Source organism: Anomaloglossus baeobatrachus, chromosome 1 (genome assembly GCF_048569485.1).
Source record: "Anomaloglossus baeobatrachus isolate aAnoBae1 chromosome 1, aAnoBae1.hap1, whole genome shotgun sequence".
Taxonomy (NCBI): domain Eukaryota; kingdom Metazoa; phylum Chordata; class Amphibia; order Anura; family Aromobatidae; genus Anomaloglossus; species Anomaloglossus baeobatrachus.
In genome coordinates, this window is record NC_134353.1 from 805,465,438 (window position 1) to 805,482,059 (window position 16,622).

Sequence of the window (16,622 nt, forward strand, 5' to 3'; positions counted from 1 at the left end):
CCGGTGGATGTGGACCCACTGCACCACTGTCCGGGCTTACCCAGGAGGGGCGTAACTAAGCAACTACCTAGCTTTCACTAGAGCTTCTGATAGTGAGGATAGACTGGGCTGCAGGTAGTCGCCAGGTACCACTCCAGGGTAGTCTCTGAACCTGCAACAACAGCTGACCAATGCGAAGTACAGAAAACACAGGCAGAGACATAGGCAATCAGAGGTCAGGACAGGCAGCACGGTTCAGTAAACATAGCCAAGGTCAGGAGCAGAGAGGTAAGGATTAACAAGAAGACAAACCGGGTCAGAAAACAGGAGAGAAAATCCAAGAAGCACCTTATATGGAACCAGACAGGCAGAACTGAACTAGGAGCCAAAATCAGGCAAAGAATGGGGGTACTGCCTGCTTGATAAATCCCCTGCTGCTTGGGGATTGGTCAGGGATGATAAACCCTGCAGACAACAGCAGGGTTAATTTTCTGCCTGATCCTGCTGCGCCTCCCTATAGCCTGGTGGAGACAGCAGGAGAGTGATGCAGGACTAGGATTCTTGCCTTACCGGCAGTGCCTCCCTATAGCCAGATGGAGACAGCAGGAGAGTGAATCAGAATTAGGCTTCCTGCCTTACTGGCCGCACCTCCCTATAGCCAGGTGGAGACAGCAGGAGAGTGAATCAGGATTAGGATTCCTGCCTTACTGGCCGCACCTCCCTATAGCCAGGTGCAGACAGCAGGAGAGTGAATCAGAATTAGGCTTCCTGCCTTACTGGCCGCACCTCCCTATAGCCAGGTGGAGACAGCAGGAGAGTGAATCAGGATTAGGATTCCTGCCTTACTGGCCGCACCTCCCTATAGCCAGGTGCAGACAGCAGGAGAGTGAATCAGAATTAGGCTTCCTGCCTTACTGGCCGCACCTCCCTATAGCCAGGTGGAGACAGCAGGAGAGTGAATCAGGATTAGGATTCCTGCCTTACTGGCCGCACCTCCCTATAGCCAGGTGCAGACAGCAGGAGAGTGAATCAGAATTAGGCTTCCTGCCTTACTGGCCGCACCTCCCTATAGCCAGGTGGAGACAGCAGGAGAGTGAACCAGGACTAGGACTGCTGTAAACGGGTTTTATCTTGCAGATCTGAAGCTAAACGGAGCAGTGCGCTGTGATCACTTGCGGGTTACCGGTGTGACACTTTTCGTCAGTCTGATAGAGAAGGGAAGGCAATAATGAAAATAGTGGACTGTCCTGAAGGGGTTAATCACTGTGAACTGTCTGTATCATTTGTTTGTTTAGAATTTTACCCTTTGGGTTATAATATGAGCCTTTAAATTTAATAAATCAAAAAACGTAATGATTCTCTTGGTCCAAGTGATCAAAAAAGTCAGAAATCCGCGTCTTACAGTGAGAAGATGAGGCAGAGGTACAAGGTCCGCACCACATCTATGGCAGCCGGAATATGACATGTAATGCCAGTACACAACACTAGAGAGCGCTGTGCTTTTCTCACATGGTCCATCCATTGCTCATTAGTCCTGTAGTCCTCGGATATTGACGTAGCCGCCATGCTTTGAACGGGCAAAGATAAATGACAGCATGAGTTCTACAGTCGTGCACCTCGCAGCAATAGCCTTAGCATTTACCAATAACAAACATGGCCACAGACGTTCTCTTGTGACAGTGCGTAACGTGCGGACTGACGTAGGGTAACGTCTTCACTGTAGCCAATAGGAACGTTACTATCAGGCGTGACGTTTACTGTTTTGATGATGTCAGAACGGCGGTAACGGGGAAAGCATTAAAGTGCTTGAGAGTGAGAGTGTGAGCCGGGACAGCGCCGCGCCGGAGTGTTCGCCTGGGATTGCGAGTCATTTATGGGCAGCTTCTTCTGTAAGCAGCGCCGCGGCCCCACACCTGCCCGAGCCCAGAGGAAGAAGAAGCTGCAGCAGCGGCGCCAGGACTGCCTGCTCCGTGCACCCTGCATGCTGTGCTTCATTGTGCGGGAGCCTGCAGCCAGCGAGCCCGTGTCCCCTGCCGCTCCCCCTCCTGCCGCACAGGACTCTGCCCATCGGCTGCTGCTGAGCAGTGTGCTAAGCGCAGGGCAACGTCCGGAGCCCGACAGCACAGACATGGTGTGTAAGCGGAAGAACAGCGGCGAGCAGCCCGGCACCCCGTGTAAGCTGCCCCGGTGTACGTCCTCAGGAGATCAGGGGCACCCCAGCACCGGAGAACCTAACCAACAACCTGACACCCTGTGTATGGTGCCCAGGTGTACCCCAGCGGGCGATCAGGGGCACCTCAGCACCGGAGAACCTAACCAACAACCTGACACCCTGTGTATGGTGCCCAGGTGTACCCCAGCGGGCGATCAGGGGCACCCCAGCACCGGAGAACCTAACCAACAACCTGACACCCTGTGTATGGTGCCCAGGTGTACCCCAGCGGGCGATCAGGGGCACCCCAGCACCGGAGAACCTAACCAACAACCTGACACCCTGTGTATGGTGCCCAGGTGTACCCCAGCGGGCGATCAGGGGCACCTCAGCACCGGAGAACCTAACCAACAACCTGACACCCTGTGTATGGTGCCCAGGTGTACCCCAGCGGGCGATCAGGGGCACCCCAGCACCGGAGAACCTAACCAACAACCTGACACCCTGTGTATGGTGCCCAGGTGTACCCCAGCGGGCGATCAAGGGCACCCCAGCACCGGAGAACCTAACCAACAACCCGACACCCTGTGTATGGTGCCCAGGTGTACCCCAGCGGGCGATCAAGGGCACCCCAGCTCCGGAGAACCTAACCAACAACCTGACACCCTGTGTATGGTGCCCAGGTGTACCTCACTGGGCGATCAAGGGCACCCCAGCACCGGAGAACCTAACCAACAGCCTGACACCCTGTGTATGGTGCCCAGGTGTACCCCAGCGGGAGATCAAGGGCATCCCAGCTCCGGAGAACCTAACCAACAACCCGACACCCTGTGTATGGTGCCCAGGTGTACCCCAGCGGGCGATCAAGGGCACCCCAGCTCCGGAGAACCTAACCAACAACCCGACACCCTGTGTATGGTGCCCAGGTGTACCCCAGCGGGCGATCAAGGGCACCCCAGCACTGGAGAACCTAACCAACAACCTGACACCCCGTGTATGGTGTCCCGTGGTACCCCTGCAGGAGATCAAGGGCACTCCACCTCCGAAGAACCTAAAGAGCAGCCCAGTACCTCATGTATGGTTCCCCGATGTACCCCCGAAAAAGATCAGGGACACCTCAGCACCGGAGAACCTACAGGGCTGCCCGGTACCTCGTGTAAGTTGCCCAAATGTACTCCACTTGGGGATCAGGGGCACCCCAGCATCGGAGAACCTACAGAGCTGCCTGGCAACCTTGGTATAGTACCCAGATGTACCCCTGCAGGAGAGCAGGCATTGGAAGATCTGGTACGTCTTGGAGGGCACACAGGAGCTCAGGGGCACCCCAGCACCAGGGAACCTATACAGCAGCCCCCTGAGGATTCTGCATTCCCCTGTGCAGAGGAGCGACTCCCAGGGAATCCAGCACAAGGAAAAGATGGCATATCCCCACTAAAAGAGCTTCCTCAGCCCAGCACAGCAGCACAGAGGCATTCCAGGAGTCAGGTCTGCTGCTCTTCATCTTCTCTTGGCTCCTCTTCCCAGGATCAGTCGCAGAGTCTCAGGGAGGCTGATTCCGACACTCACCGGGTGGAGGATGAGTCTCTACATATAAACCAGCTTCCTCCATCCCTATTACTGAAGGTGAGGCTTCACAGGACAGCAGAAGAGCTGTTATATTCTACTGCCTCGTATGTTTCGGAGTCTTATAACTGTGACAATTGTGGCCGTGATGTCATGATATGATCATGTGTAAAATGATGCAAGGACTCGGCAGCACTGCTGGATTCAGCTGCTAAGGAATTTCCCCAAAAATAAGACCTACCCCGAAAATAAGCCCTAGCAAATCTTTTCTAGTGAAAAATATAAAAACCTGTCTTATTTTGATTTTCACACATATTAGTAATGAGTGAGCACTACCATGCTTGGGTGATTGGTACTCGTAACGTGCAATTGGATGGGCACGACTTGTGTACCGAATATAGTGAAAGTCAACAGGGGACTCGAGCATTATTCCAGAACAGTTCCTTGAAAATGCTCCAGTTCCCCATTGACTTCAGTTATACTCGGTACATGAGTTGAGCCGGTCTGATTGCTCGTTACGAGTGTCGAGCATGATAGTGCTCACTCATCACTAGGAGCTATATAGCTGAAGGACCACTTAAGGTCTTATAAGCCAGTGCAGCACAAAGGGTTAATATTAGTGAAGAAAATGTAACACTAAGGTTTATTGCCTTCAGTAGATGCCATGCATGTTGTTAAAGAAAGTCAGCTGATTCATGCTGCCCAAACCACAGGCAGCGTTAGGCTGGTGCCACACTTGCATGAGGACCGCATCGCCCGGACTGGCCGCGGCTCTCCTGGCAGGAGCGTGCAGCTTCATGTGTTTCTATGCAGCTGACCTGCTCCTGTCAGGAGAGCCGCCGTTTATGCGATGCAATCCTCATTCAAGTGTGAACGCAAGTGTGACTCCAGCCTTAAAGGGAACCTGTCACTAGAATTTTTGCTATGAAATTAAAAGAATCGCCTTCTGCAGCTCTTGGGCTGCATTTTAGATGGGTTCATCTTCCTACTGGCCCCCCTTTCAGACCTAAATAAACACTTAATAAAATCTTACCTTTTGGTATGCTAATGAGCTTTGCTGGCCACGGGGGCGGGCTGAATTGCGTCCGTTATTCCCCCTCCTGCCGCTGTTCGCCATCCACCAGTGTTTATCGACCTAGATGAGGCCGCCGCCCTCATGTTAATCAGTGCTCCTGAAGTCTTGCGCATGCCCAGTGGTACTATCGCGGGACTGAGCACTGTTCAAATTGAGAGCGCCGGTGATGTTATTGCGCATGCGCGAGATTATGGGCTGCTACTTGGATGACGCTGGTGATGACTTTGATCACCAGCGTCATCCAAGTACCCGCCCATAATCTCGCGCCTGCGCAATAAGATCACCGGCGCTCACGATTTGAACAGTGTTCAGTCCCGCGATACTGCCTCTGGGCATGCGCAAGACTTCAGGAGCACTGATTAACATGAGGGCGGCGGCCTCATCTAGGTCGATAAACACTGGTGGATGGCGAACAGCGGCAGGAGGGGGAATAACGGACGCAATACAGCCCGCCCTCGCGGCCAGCAAACCTCATTACCATACCAAAAGGTAAGATTTTATAAAGTGTTTATTTATGTCTGAAAAGGGGGGCCAGTAGGAAGAGGAACCCTTCGAGAATGCAGCCCAGGAGCTGCAGAAGGGGATTCTTTTAGTTTCACAGTGAAAATTCTAGTGACAGGTTCCCTTTAATCAGAGCCTGGCTGCACGACTGCGGACATACATTTTTCTCTGAAATGTTCTGTAGTGTGGCAGAAAATATAGTTTGAAGATCTGACTAGGGACCCTTCCTGGAGACAAGACTGGTGTGATGTTTGGTCAGCTTCTCCGATAACAAGTGTCAATCAAATGCAGTAGTGCTGTGCGACACAAGCTGGGGGTGGCGCAGGGTTAAGTTCTATCTCGTTCCCGGCTGGATCCTCAAACTATATTTTCTCTCAAACACAAACATTTCAGTGAAAGATATACCTGGCTGCAATCATGAATCCGCTTCCAGGTTCCCTTTTAAAGGGGTAAAACCTACTTAACTGCAGTCGTGCAGTCAGGCCCAGGTTTAGTCTGCCTGTAGTTTGGGCATCATGATGCAGTTAATGGCGTCCCATTAGGGCCCCAAGAAATTGTTTTACGTGATGGCTAGACGGATGGGGGCAACTCAATGACTCTGCCGTGAGTGCGGGATGAGGCCATATCAAAAAAATAGCCTGATTTTCATCCAAAAAAATCAGATGCCTTTCATCCATATTAATATCTGTGGGTTTTTTTATTTTACATCTGTGACATCCATATACAAGTGCATCTCCAATAAATTAGAATATCAAAAAATTAATTTCAGGAATTCAATACAAAAAGGAAATACATATATTATGTAAAGTCATTACACACAGTGATCTATTTCAAGTGTTTATTTCTGTAAATGTTGATGATTATGGCCTACAGCCAATGAAAACCCAAAAGTCATTATCTCAAAATTAGAATACCACAAAACATCTGCAAAGGCTTCGTAAGCGTTTAAAATAGTCCCTTAGTCTGGTTCAGTAGCCTATACAATTAAGGAGAAGACTGCTGACTTGACAGATGTCCAGAAGGTAGTCATTGACACACTCCACAACGAGGGTAAGCCAAAAAAGGTCATTGCTAAAGAAGCTGGCTGTTCAGAGTGCTGTATCCAAGTATATTAATGGGAAGTTGAGTGGAAGGAAAAAGTGTGGTAGAAAAAGGTGCACAAGTAACCGGGATAACAGCATACTTGATAGGATTGTTTAGAAAAGGCCATTCAAAAATTTGGGGAAATTCACAAGGAGTGGATTGCTGCTGGAGTCAGTGCTTCAAGAGCCACCACACACAGTAATATCCAGGACATGGGCTTCAAGTGTCGAATTCCTTGTGTCAAGCCACTCATGACCAATAGACAACGCCAGAAGCATCTTACCTGGGCCAAGAAAAAAGAAGTGGACTGTTGCTCAGGTCCAAGACATTGGTTTCAGATGAAAATAAATTTTGTGTTTCATTTGGAAATCAAGGTCCCAGAGTCTGGAGGAAGAGTGGAGAGGCCACAATCCAAGCTGCTTGAGGTCTAGTGAGAAGTTTCCACAATCAGTGATGGTTTGGGGAGACATGTCATCTGCTGGTGTAGCTCCACTGTGTTTTATCAAGACCAAAATCAGTGCAGCCGTCTACCAGTAAATTTTAGAGCACTTCATGTTTCCCTCTGCCGACAAGCTTTTTGGAGATGGAAATTTCATTTTCCAGCAGGATTTGGCACCTGTCCACACTGCCAAAAGTACCAATAACTGGTTTAATAACCACAGTACCCCTGTGCTTGATTGGCCTGCAAACTCGCCTGACCTAAACCCTATTGAGAATTTATGGGGTATTATCAAGAGAAAGATGAGACACCAGACCCAACAATGCAGATGAGCTGAAGGCTGTTATCAAAGCAACCTGGGCTCCCATAACACCTCAGCAGTGCCACAGACTGATCGCCTCCATGCCACACCACATTGATGCAGGAATTCCTGCAAAAGGAGCCCTGACCAAGTATTGAGGCATTTACCGTACATACATTTCAGTAGGCGCCAACATTTCTGAGTTTAAAATTATTTTTTCAGTTGGTCTTCTATAATCTAATTTTCTGAGATAGTGACTTTTGGGTTTTCATTGGCTGTAAGCCATAATCATCAACATTAACAGAAATAAACACTTGAAATAGATTACTCTGTGTGTAATGACTATAATATATGCGTTTCCCTATTTGTATTGAATTACGGAAATTAACTTTTTGATGATATTCTAATTTATTGAGATTTGAGTCTGATGTTTGCACACAGGCTCTTACTTGCGTGGGTGCGCATCATCCCATATTTGTTGGCAATTGCAGCATGCAGCTTATTTTTTTTCTTCTCATGCCAAATCGGCATGAGAAGAAAAAAATGCTTGTCAGCACCGCCCGTTAGTATAGCATTGGACTAAGTGCTGTCTGATAAGATATCGGCTGGCACTCGTCATAGCATATGAGTATGTCATGTTGGGTAACATTACTAACCTGCAGATAGTGTTAAAGGGAACCTGTCAGCAGAAATTTCGACTAAAACCTAACAGATTCCCCCTCTGCAGCTCCTGGGCTGCATTCTAGAAAGGTCCCTGTTACTATTGTGCACCCTTTCTGACCAAAAAAAAGAGTTTATGTAGAGGTACCTTTTTGGCTTCGGATTCTCTAAATGTGTCACGGGGGCGGGCTGCCTGATGGCCGTTATTCTGCCCCCTGGTCCTGTATGCCGCCCCCATCGCCGATTTCCATACTTCTGGACGCCGCCCACTGCTCCAGCCATCCACGCGCATGCCCAGTGCCAGTCTCACGGGACTGAGCAGTGTGACCGCTGGTGACGTGTGCGCAGACAAGTGATTATGGGCGGGACTGTGACTGTTATCAGCAAGTACCCGCCCATAATCTCGTGAGCGCGCAAACCTCTCCAGCGGTCACACTGAGCTCAGTGTAGATGCTAGACTGTATGGGCTGCTTCCAGGGATGACGTCCCTTTGTCACGTGATAGTATTTTGAACACGCCCCTATCACGTGACAAAGGGACGTCATCCCTGGAAGCAGCCCATACAGTCTAGCATCTACACTGAGCTCAGTGTGACCGCTGGAGAGGTTTGCGCGCTCACGAGATTATGGGCGGGTACTTGCTGATAACAGTCACAGTCCCGCCCATAATCACTTGCCTGCGCACACGTCACCAGCGGTCACACTGCTCAGTCCCGTGAGACTGGCACTGGGCATGCGCGTGGATGGCTGGAGCAGTGGGCGGCGTCCAGAAGTATGGAAATCGGCGATGGGGGCGGCATACAGTACCAGGGGGCAGAATAACGGCCATTAGGCAGCCCGCCCTCGTGACACATTTAGAGAATCCGAAGCCAAAAAGGTACCTCTACATAAACTCTTTTTTTTGGTCAGAAAGGGTGCACAATAGTAACAGGGACCTTTCTAGAATGCAGCCCAGGAGCTGCAGAGGGGGAATCTGTTAGGTTTTAGTCGAAATTTCTGCTGACAGGTTCCCTTTAATCTGGAGGATATTAGTGTTATGAAGGTGCATGACAGTAATGACCCTGCGGCAATCTGCATGGCTACAGTCACCACTCACAGCATTACGAACAGCAGTCGTAGGAACGTCATGACATATTGACTGACAGATGGCTCTGAACTGATGCACTGCAAAGCCGTCTGTCAAGCAAAGTGTCAGTATGTGCCTACCTACAGTATAGTGATTGGTGAAGGTGCCGCTCACACCCACCTGTGTGACAGAGAACCTGCGGCTTCAGGGAGAAATTAAGGTAATTTTCTCTTGGGTGCCACTTTAAAGGGAACCTGTCAAGTCAAAAAAGCGTTCTGACTTACAAGCTGGAGCCTGTGTGAGCTGCTAACCCCTTCCTACCCATCCCTGTGTTATTTTATTACTTTCATATTACACAATATAACAACGTTTCATTACTTTCATATGCCCTATGTACATGATGGGGTCTTTAGCCCCATGGGCGTCTCATCGTGCTGTGTGTGTTTGCATACCATGGATTTACGTAAGCGACGTGACCGTCGCTACTTCAGAATCTCGCGCGTGCGCACTTACCATTCTCGCCGCCTCATCCTTGTGTTTGCTGGTCGGCTTCTGATGCGCACTGCGCATGCTTAGAAGACGCCTGCGGTTCCGGTCATGCGCAGTGCACATCAGCAGCCGAGAAGAAAACACCAGGATGAGGCGGCGAGAATGGTAACACGGCCATGCGAGACTCTGAAGTGTCGTCGCTCATGTAAATCCATGGTATCACACCCACAGGGGCCTGATACCATGGAAAGAATGTAGACGCCCACCGGGTGATGAGACGCCCATCGGCCTAGAGATCTGCTCATTTACATAGGGAACATGTAAGTAATAAACGGTATTTTATTACTTTCATATTACACAATATAACAATACAGGGATGGGTAGGAAGGGGTTAGCAGCTCACACAGGCTCCTGCTTGTAGGTTATAACGCTTTTTTGACCTGACAGGTTCCCTTTACAGCGGACGGGCACTGCCATTATGCTACTACCCTGCAGATTAACCTTATATGTCCTGTTTAACAGTGTTATCCGATGACCGGTTCTATTTAATAGAGAGACGTGTATAAGGAACGAAGTATGTCTCTAACATTCAGTGTTTTCTTTTTTCCAGATTTTTTCCCACCTATCGCTGAATGAGCGCTGCCTTTGTGTGTCTTTGGTCTGTAAATATTGGCGCGATCTCTGCTTGGACTTTCAGTTTTGGAAGCATCTGGATCTCAGCAATCGCAGTCAGGTACCAGGATCATTTTATAACTCTTGTATTTTTGTAATCAACTAACCCGATGGTGTTTTTGTATTGCAGGTTTATATTCAATGTGCTGACATGTTCACTTCTTTAATGAATCCTATCCTCATGGACAGTCGTCAGTACCACATCAATAGGGGTCCGACTGGAGATACCACACCTAGACTAAAGCTGCAGTGCCCCACTAGTGTCTCAGCCCCTTGTATTGTTTGGTGGCCATGATCACTGCTGCAAGTTCTCTCCTGTTCACCTGTGTGACTAGGCAATTTATTGTTTTTGTGCTTTCATTTTTTTTCTCCTCGTTATCTAGGAGTCTTATGTACTTTTCCATTGACATTTTTAGGGACAACGCTTTGATCACTTTGATAACATATATATAATATAATTTATTTATATGCAGTATATAATCAAGATTATTTTCTCATGGACCGTGCCCGTGACCAGGCCAGTGGCTGCCACATCGACACCCCACATCCGCTTCGTGGAGGGGATGATAAAAGCTGGTTAGTGTACGCATCGGTGATTGTGCTCTTTAAATTCCACTGTCAGTGATTGGCAGGGGCAGTTAACCCTTTTATGATTTAGGGCATACCTATGTGTCCTAGGCCAGTCATGGCGAACCTTTCATAGGCCGAGTGCCGAAACTGTAGCCCTAAACCCAATTTTTTTCCCGAAGTGCCAGCCAATCCTATTATGTAAATAATTGCTCTTAATCTTACCTTTGCAGTCTTCTCCTCAGCAGGGGCATCACGCTCGTGCTTACCACACATTGAAGCTGAGCCACTGCCACTTCCCTTTCCAGACACAGCAGTTGGATTGATCCCTCTGAAAGAATTGCAGCATATTAGAGAGAGATTTTAGCCTGGAATGCAATCAGATTTCACCCTGTAATCCACATCTACATTTCAAAGTCTGAACATTTTGAAAACCCATAAAGATGTACGAGTTGCTCCCCTCCCCTTTCATTGTGTTGTTCTGTCCCCCTTCCTGGTCACTTCTTGGTAAACATGTCCCCCATCCTGGTAAATGTACCCCATTATGGTAAATGTACCACATCCAGGCATGTTCCCTTATCCTGGTAAATGTCCCTTTTCCTGGTATGTTCCCCTTCCTGCTAAATGTTCCCCCCCCCCCCTTCCCATCCTTGCAGCCATGTTTCCCCCCCCTATCCTTGCAGCCATGTTTCCCCCCCTATCCTTGCAGCCATGTTTCCCCCCTATCCTTGCAGCCATGTTTCCCCCCCCTATCCTTGCAGCCATGTTTCCCCCCCCCCTATCCTTGCAGCCATGTTTCCCCCCCCCCTATCCTTGCAGCCATGTTTCCCCCCCCCTATCCTTGCAGCCATGTTTCCCCCCCCCCTATCCTTGCAGCCATGTTCCCCCCCCCATCCTTGCAGCCATGTTTCCCTCCCCCATCCTTGCAGCCATGTTTCCCCCCCATCCTTGCAGCCATGTTTCCCCCCATCCTTGCAGCCATGTTTCCCCCACCCCCTTGCAGAGCCGTGTTTGCCCCGTGCTGTCCATGTGTTTGCCCTCCCCCGTGCTGTCCATGTGTTTGCCCTCCCCCGTGCTGTGCATGTTTGCCCAGTGCTGGCACTGTCCTCCCACACCTTGGCACTGCCGCAAACAGTTTAAAAATTAAAAAAACAAAACTCACCTTCCAGCACCCGCTCCACCGCTGCGCGCCCCTGGGTCCTCAGTCAGTTCCCGCGTGGCCACAAGACGCTGGCGCCGCTTACTGACGCTCCGCCGTTTCCTAGGTAACATGCCTACGGCCTAAGAGAGGAGGAGTGTCAGAGGGAGGAGAAATGTCTCCTCTGCTCCAACACAACTTTGAACTGACGGCGCGATCACACCGACAGTTCAAAGTGGCTGAATGTGGGGACAGCGCGCGTGCCGGCAGAAAGGGCTCTGCGTGCCATAGGTTCGCCATCACTGTCCTAGGTTGTAGTTGTCCCTTTTAATGTGGGCTCTCGCGTGTGCCCACTTTTTCTCCCCGCACATGTCTGCTTATCTGACGAGTAGACATGTGCAGCTAATAAGAGCAGGTGTATCAGAGATCCACCCACGCCTATTAACCTCTTCACGACCTTTGACGAATATATCCGATATGGCGAAATCGCGGCCCCAGAGCCCCGGTGACAGCAAACTGTTTTCAAAAACCGTAGATTCGGGAAGGAGAGGACCTGTACCTGACCTAAGGAGGGGTGGTGTCTCCTCCCCTGACCTACAGAGGCTGTGATTGGCTGACGTATGCCGCTCAGCCAATCGCAGCCAGTGTAATGTTTCAGCCATTGAAAATGGCTTAAATATTGAAATCCAGCTATGATAAGTGCAGCTATAGCACTGATCATTGGCTGGAGCTGGGTGACCTTTGCTGCACCCTCCCCCAGCTCTGATTGGAGAGATCGGCCTTGTGACCGATCTCTCCAAGCACCGTGGATCTGGGACTGGTGATCTGTAGGAGATCGCTCTCCTCAGCTTCTCCATCCGTGGAAGCTGAGGAGAGCAATCCCTGTTGGGTGCCCATTGCCGCCCTCCTCAATCTGCTGTGCCCCTGCATTGCTGCTACTCTACTCCTGCTGACCCCTTATATCCGCCGCTGCCCCCCTGCATCTGCCACTGCCCTCCCCCATCTGCTTCTGCGCCCCTGCATCTGCCACCGGACTCCCCCATCAGCTGCTGCGCCCCTGCATCTGCCACCGCGCTCCCCCATCAGCCCCTGTTCCCCTGCATCCGCCACCGCACTTCCCCATCAGCCGTTATGCCCCTGCATCGGCCGCTGCCCCCCCCCCCGAATCTGCTGCCTCCTCCATCTGCTGCGAACCTGCTGCCTAGACCCATCCTGTAAGGTAGCTATCCCTAATCTCACCTCCCACTAGCCTTCCACACTCCCCCATCCTCTGCCGCTCCTGCTTCCATTGTGCCCTCTTCCATCCTCTGCCGCTCCTCCATCCGCCTCGCACTCTCCCATCTGCCGCCGCTCCTGCATCCGTTGCGCCCTCTTCCATCCTCCATCCATCTCCCCCCCCCCCTTTTTCAGCAAATGCGTGCTTGCGTCCTGGGTTTTTTTTCTGTAAACTAAGAAATACAAATAAACTTAGTTTAGGGCCAGTAAAATTATACTGTCGTAAAAGTCAACTACAGTATTTTTTTACTGAATATTGTAAGGGTCAGCCCAGTGCCACACGTGAGAGCGATGCACGAGTCTCACATCGCATCATCCGGCACGGTCGCTCTCTTCCACACAGGAGTGTGCGGCTGTGCCGGATCATGCGACGCAAGAATCGTGCATCGCTTTCACATGTGGTACTTGCCTTAGTGTCAGCTGCAGGCACTCATTATTTTTTTATTTTTTTTTTTTTTACTGACATCCGTATTTTTTATTTTGCCAAACTAATATTTTTTTGTATGTGGGGGGGGAGCTCCACTTTTTCGGCACATCAGGGGATCTCCAAACACAACATGGTGCGGCTAATGATTCCAGCTAATTTTCCATTTAAAAAGTCAAATGACGCTCCTTCCCTCTGGAGCTCTGCCGTGCGCCCAAACAGTGGTTTTCTGCCACATATGAGGTATCCGCGTACTCAGGACAAATTGCCCAACAAATTTTGCTGTCCATTTTATCCTGTACCCTTGTAAAAATAAAAAAAAAATTGAGCCTAATATAACTTTTGTGGAAATAAAAAGTACATTTTTGTTTTTATAGCTCAATGTATGAAGCACGTGAAGGTTCAAAGTGCTCATTACCCATCTAGCTTTATGCCATGGGGGGGGTCAAGTTTCCAAAATGAGGTCTCTAAACGCAACATGGCATCCGCTAATAATTCCAACCAATTTTGCTGTGAAATGGCGGTCCTTCTCTTCTGAGCCCCGCCATGCGCCCAGAAATTACTTTACACCACATATGAGGTATTCAGGAGAAATTGCACAATACATTTTATGGTGCAATTTTTTTTATTTTTTTTTTAATAACCTTTTGTGAAAAAAATCTACCTGGTTAAAGTAACAATTTCGTGGTAAAATTGTTCAGCTATGAAAATAAAAAAACCCCAAAACATTATAAACTTTTGTGAAGCCCCCCGAGGTTCAAAGTGCTCACTAAACCTCTAGATAAATTCCATGAGGGGTGTAGTTTCCAAAATTGGGTCACTTATGGGGGATCTCCATTGTTGAGGCACCTCAGGGGGTCTCCAAACGCAACATCATATCCGCTAATGATTGCAGACAGTTTTTGCTTTCAAAACTTCAAATGATGCTTCTTCCCTTCTGAGCCTTGCCGTGCGCCCAAACAATTGATTTCTGCCACATATGAGATATTGGTGTACTCAAGAGAAATTGCACAATTCATTTTATGGTGCGTTTTTTCCTGATACCTTGTGAAAAAGCTAAATTTTATGGCTAAAGTAACATTTTTGTGTTTAAAAAAAAAAAAAAAAAGTAAAATTTTCATTTTTTCCTTCCACATTGCTTTGGTTGCTGTAAGGCTATGTGCGCACGTTGCATAAATTCATGCAGTTACGCTGCGCTTTGCAGCGCAGCGTAACTTCCTGCGTCCCCTGCACAGTCTATGGAGATTGTGCAGGGGCCGTGCGCACGTGGCGTCTCAGAGCGCAGCGCTTCGGCTACTGCCGAAGCGCTGCGCAAAAAGAAGTGACATGTCACTTCTTTCCTGCGCTTTGCCGGCAGCTCCTGCTCTGTCTATGGCAGGAGCTGCAGGCAGAGCGCATGGAATCGGCGCTCACTACGGACATTTCTGCAGCGATCTAAAGCGCACATGTGCTCTTCAGATCGCTGCAGAAATATCTGCAGGGCTAGTACGCAACGTGCGCACATAGCCTAAAGCTCCTAAAGGGTTAATAAACTTGTTGGATGTGGTTCTGAGCAGAGTGAAGGGTGCAGATTTTAGAATGAGGTCACTTTTGTGTGTTTTCTGTCGCCTAGTTTTCTGAAATCACTCCAAATGGGATGTGGTGCCTAAAAAAAAAAAAAAAAATAAAATTTTTTTTTGTAAATTTTGTTGGAAAAATGAAAAATGCTGAACTTTGAACCCTCCTAACGAAAAAAAAAAAAAAAAAAATTGTTTCGAAATTTGGGCTGGTGTAAAGTAGACATGTGGGAAATGTTATTTAGCAACTATTTTGTGTGACATATCTCTCAGCTTTATGGGCATAAAATTTCAAATTTTGTAAATTGCTAAATTTTCAAAATGTTTGCCAAATTTCCGAAATTTTCACAAATGAACGCAAAAGATAGTGGCCTAAGTTTACCACTGACATGAAGTACAATATGTAACGAAAAAGCAATGTCAGAATCGCCAGGATCCATTGAAGCGTTCCAGAGTTATAACATCATAAAAGGACAGTGGTCAGAATTGCAAAAAATGGCCAGGTCTTTAAGGTGAAAACAGTCTGGGGGCTGAAGGGGTTAACTAATTAGATTACGTTGTCAAACTCTGATAGCGTGTTCTAACACGCTCTGGCAGGGATCGCACTGTTCCTCGCTAGCACTCACAGGAGATAAACATTTCTCCTGATAAGAGCGATCAGACAGTGCAGGCATAGAGACCCCTAAGGAGACTAGAAAAATCAATAAAGAATGATACAAATAAAAAGGTTTTAAAAACAAAAAAAAATATGAAAAAAAATAAAAAAAAAACCACAAAACAAATCACCCCCTTTTTGCCCCATTGAAAATAAAACAATAAGACCCCCTCATATTTGGTATTGCTGTGTTCAGAAATGCCCGATTTACCAAGATATAAAATCAATTAATATGGTCGATGAAGGGTGATAAACGCCAGAATTGTGGTGTGTGTTTGTTTTTTTTTTTTGCGCCGTAATTGTGCATTAAAATGCAATAACGGGCGATCCAAACATCACATCCACCTAAAAGTAATATAATTTAAAACTGTCAGCTCAAGATGCAAAAACTAAGCAGTCACACAACCCCAGATCCTGAATAATGAGAACGCTATGGGTCTCGGAAAATGGCGACAAAAGCTCAATTCTTTTATTTATTTATTTACAAATTTATTTATTTTTTTTTTCCCACCACTTAGATAAAAGTAGAATTATACATGTTTGGTATCAATGAACTCGTACTGAACTGGGGGAATCATAATGCCACGTCAGTTTTACCATGTAGTCAACATATTAAATTAAAACAAAAAAACAAGTGTGCAATTGCACTTTGTTTACCTATTTGTGAATACAATATGGGGCAGAATGAATGGTGTCATTCAAAAGTAAAACCCATCCTGCAAAAAAAACAAGCCTTCACATGGCTATATTGATGGAAAAATAAAAGTTATGGCTCTTGGAAGAAGGGGAAAATCGCTGAGTGGTGAAGGGGTTAAATGGTAAATAGCCGTGATGTGAGCAGAATCGGAGGGCATATTTCCTCAGGTCTCTGCTTTCCGTTAGGATTCCCTGATGGGTCATTTACCGGGTTTCTTGCTGTCGCTTTGATAAAATAACTGTTATATAACCGCTCTGCTCGTCCTCACTGGTGAGGAGACTTTATTTCCCCTGAGGAGATATTCACAAGGAGTATTGGGACCCGGATTCTG

General features: G+C 48.2%; 1 protein-coding gene across 2 annotated transcripts in view; it reads left to right on the top strand.

Annotated features, from left to right (window-relative positions):
* The first annotated feature begins 1,755 nt into the window (after positions 1–1,755).
* FBXL17 (F-box and leucine rich repeat protein 17) overlaps positions 1,756–16,622 on the top strand; it is a 976,700-nt gene continuing 961,833 nt past the window's right edge. For both annotated transcript variants that reach the window (XM_075325027.1, XM_075325028.1), the window contains exons 1-2: positions 1,756–3,754; positions 9,918–10,040. In XM_075325027.1, the coding sequence (XP_075181142.1) occupies positions 1,853–3,754; positions 9,918–10,040 (2,025 nt within the window). In that variant the 5' untranslated portion in view covers positions 1,756–1,852. The remainder of the gene's footprint in view (positions 3,755–9,917; positions 10,041–16,622) is intronic.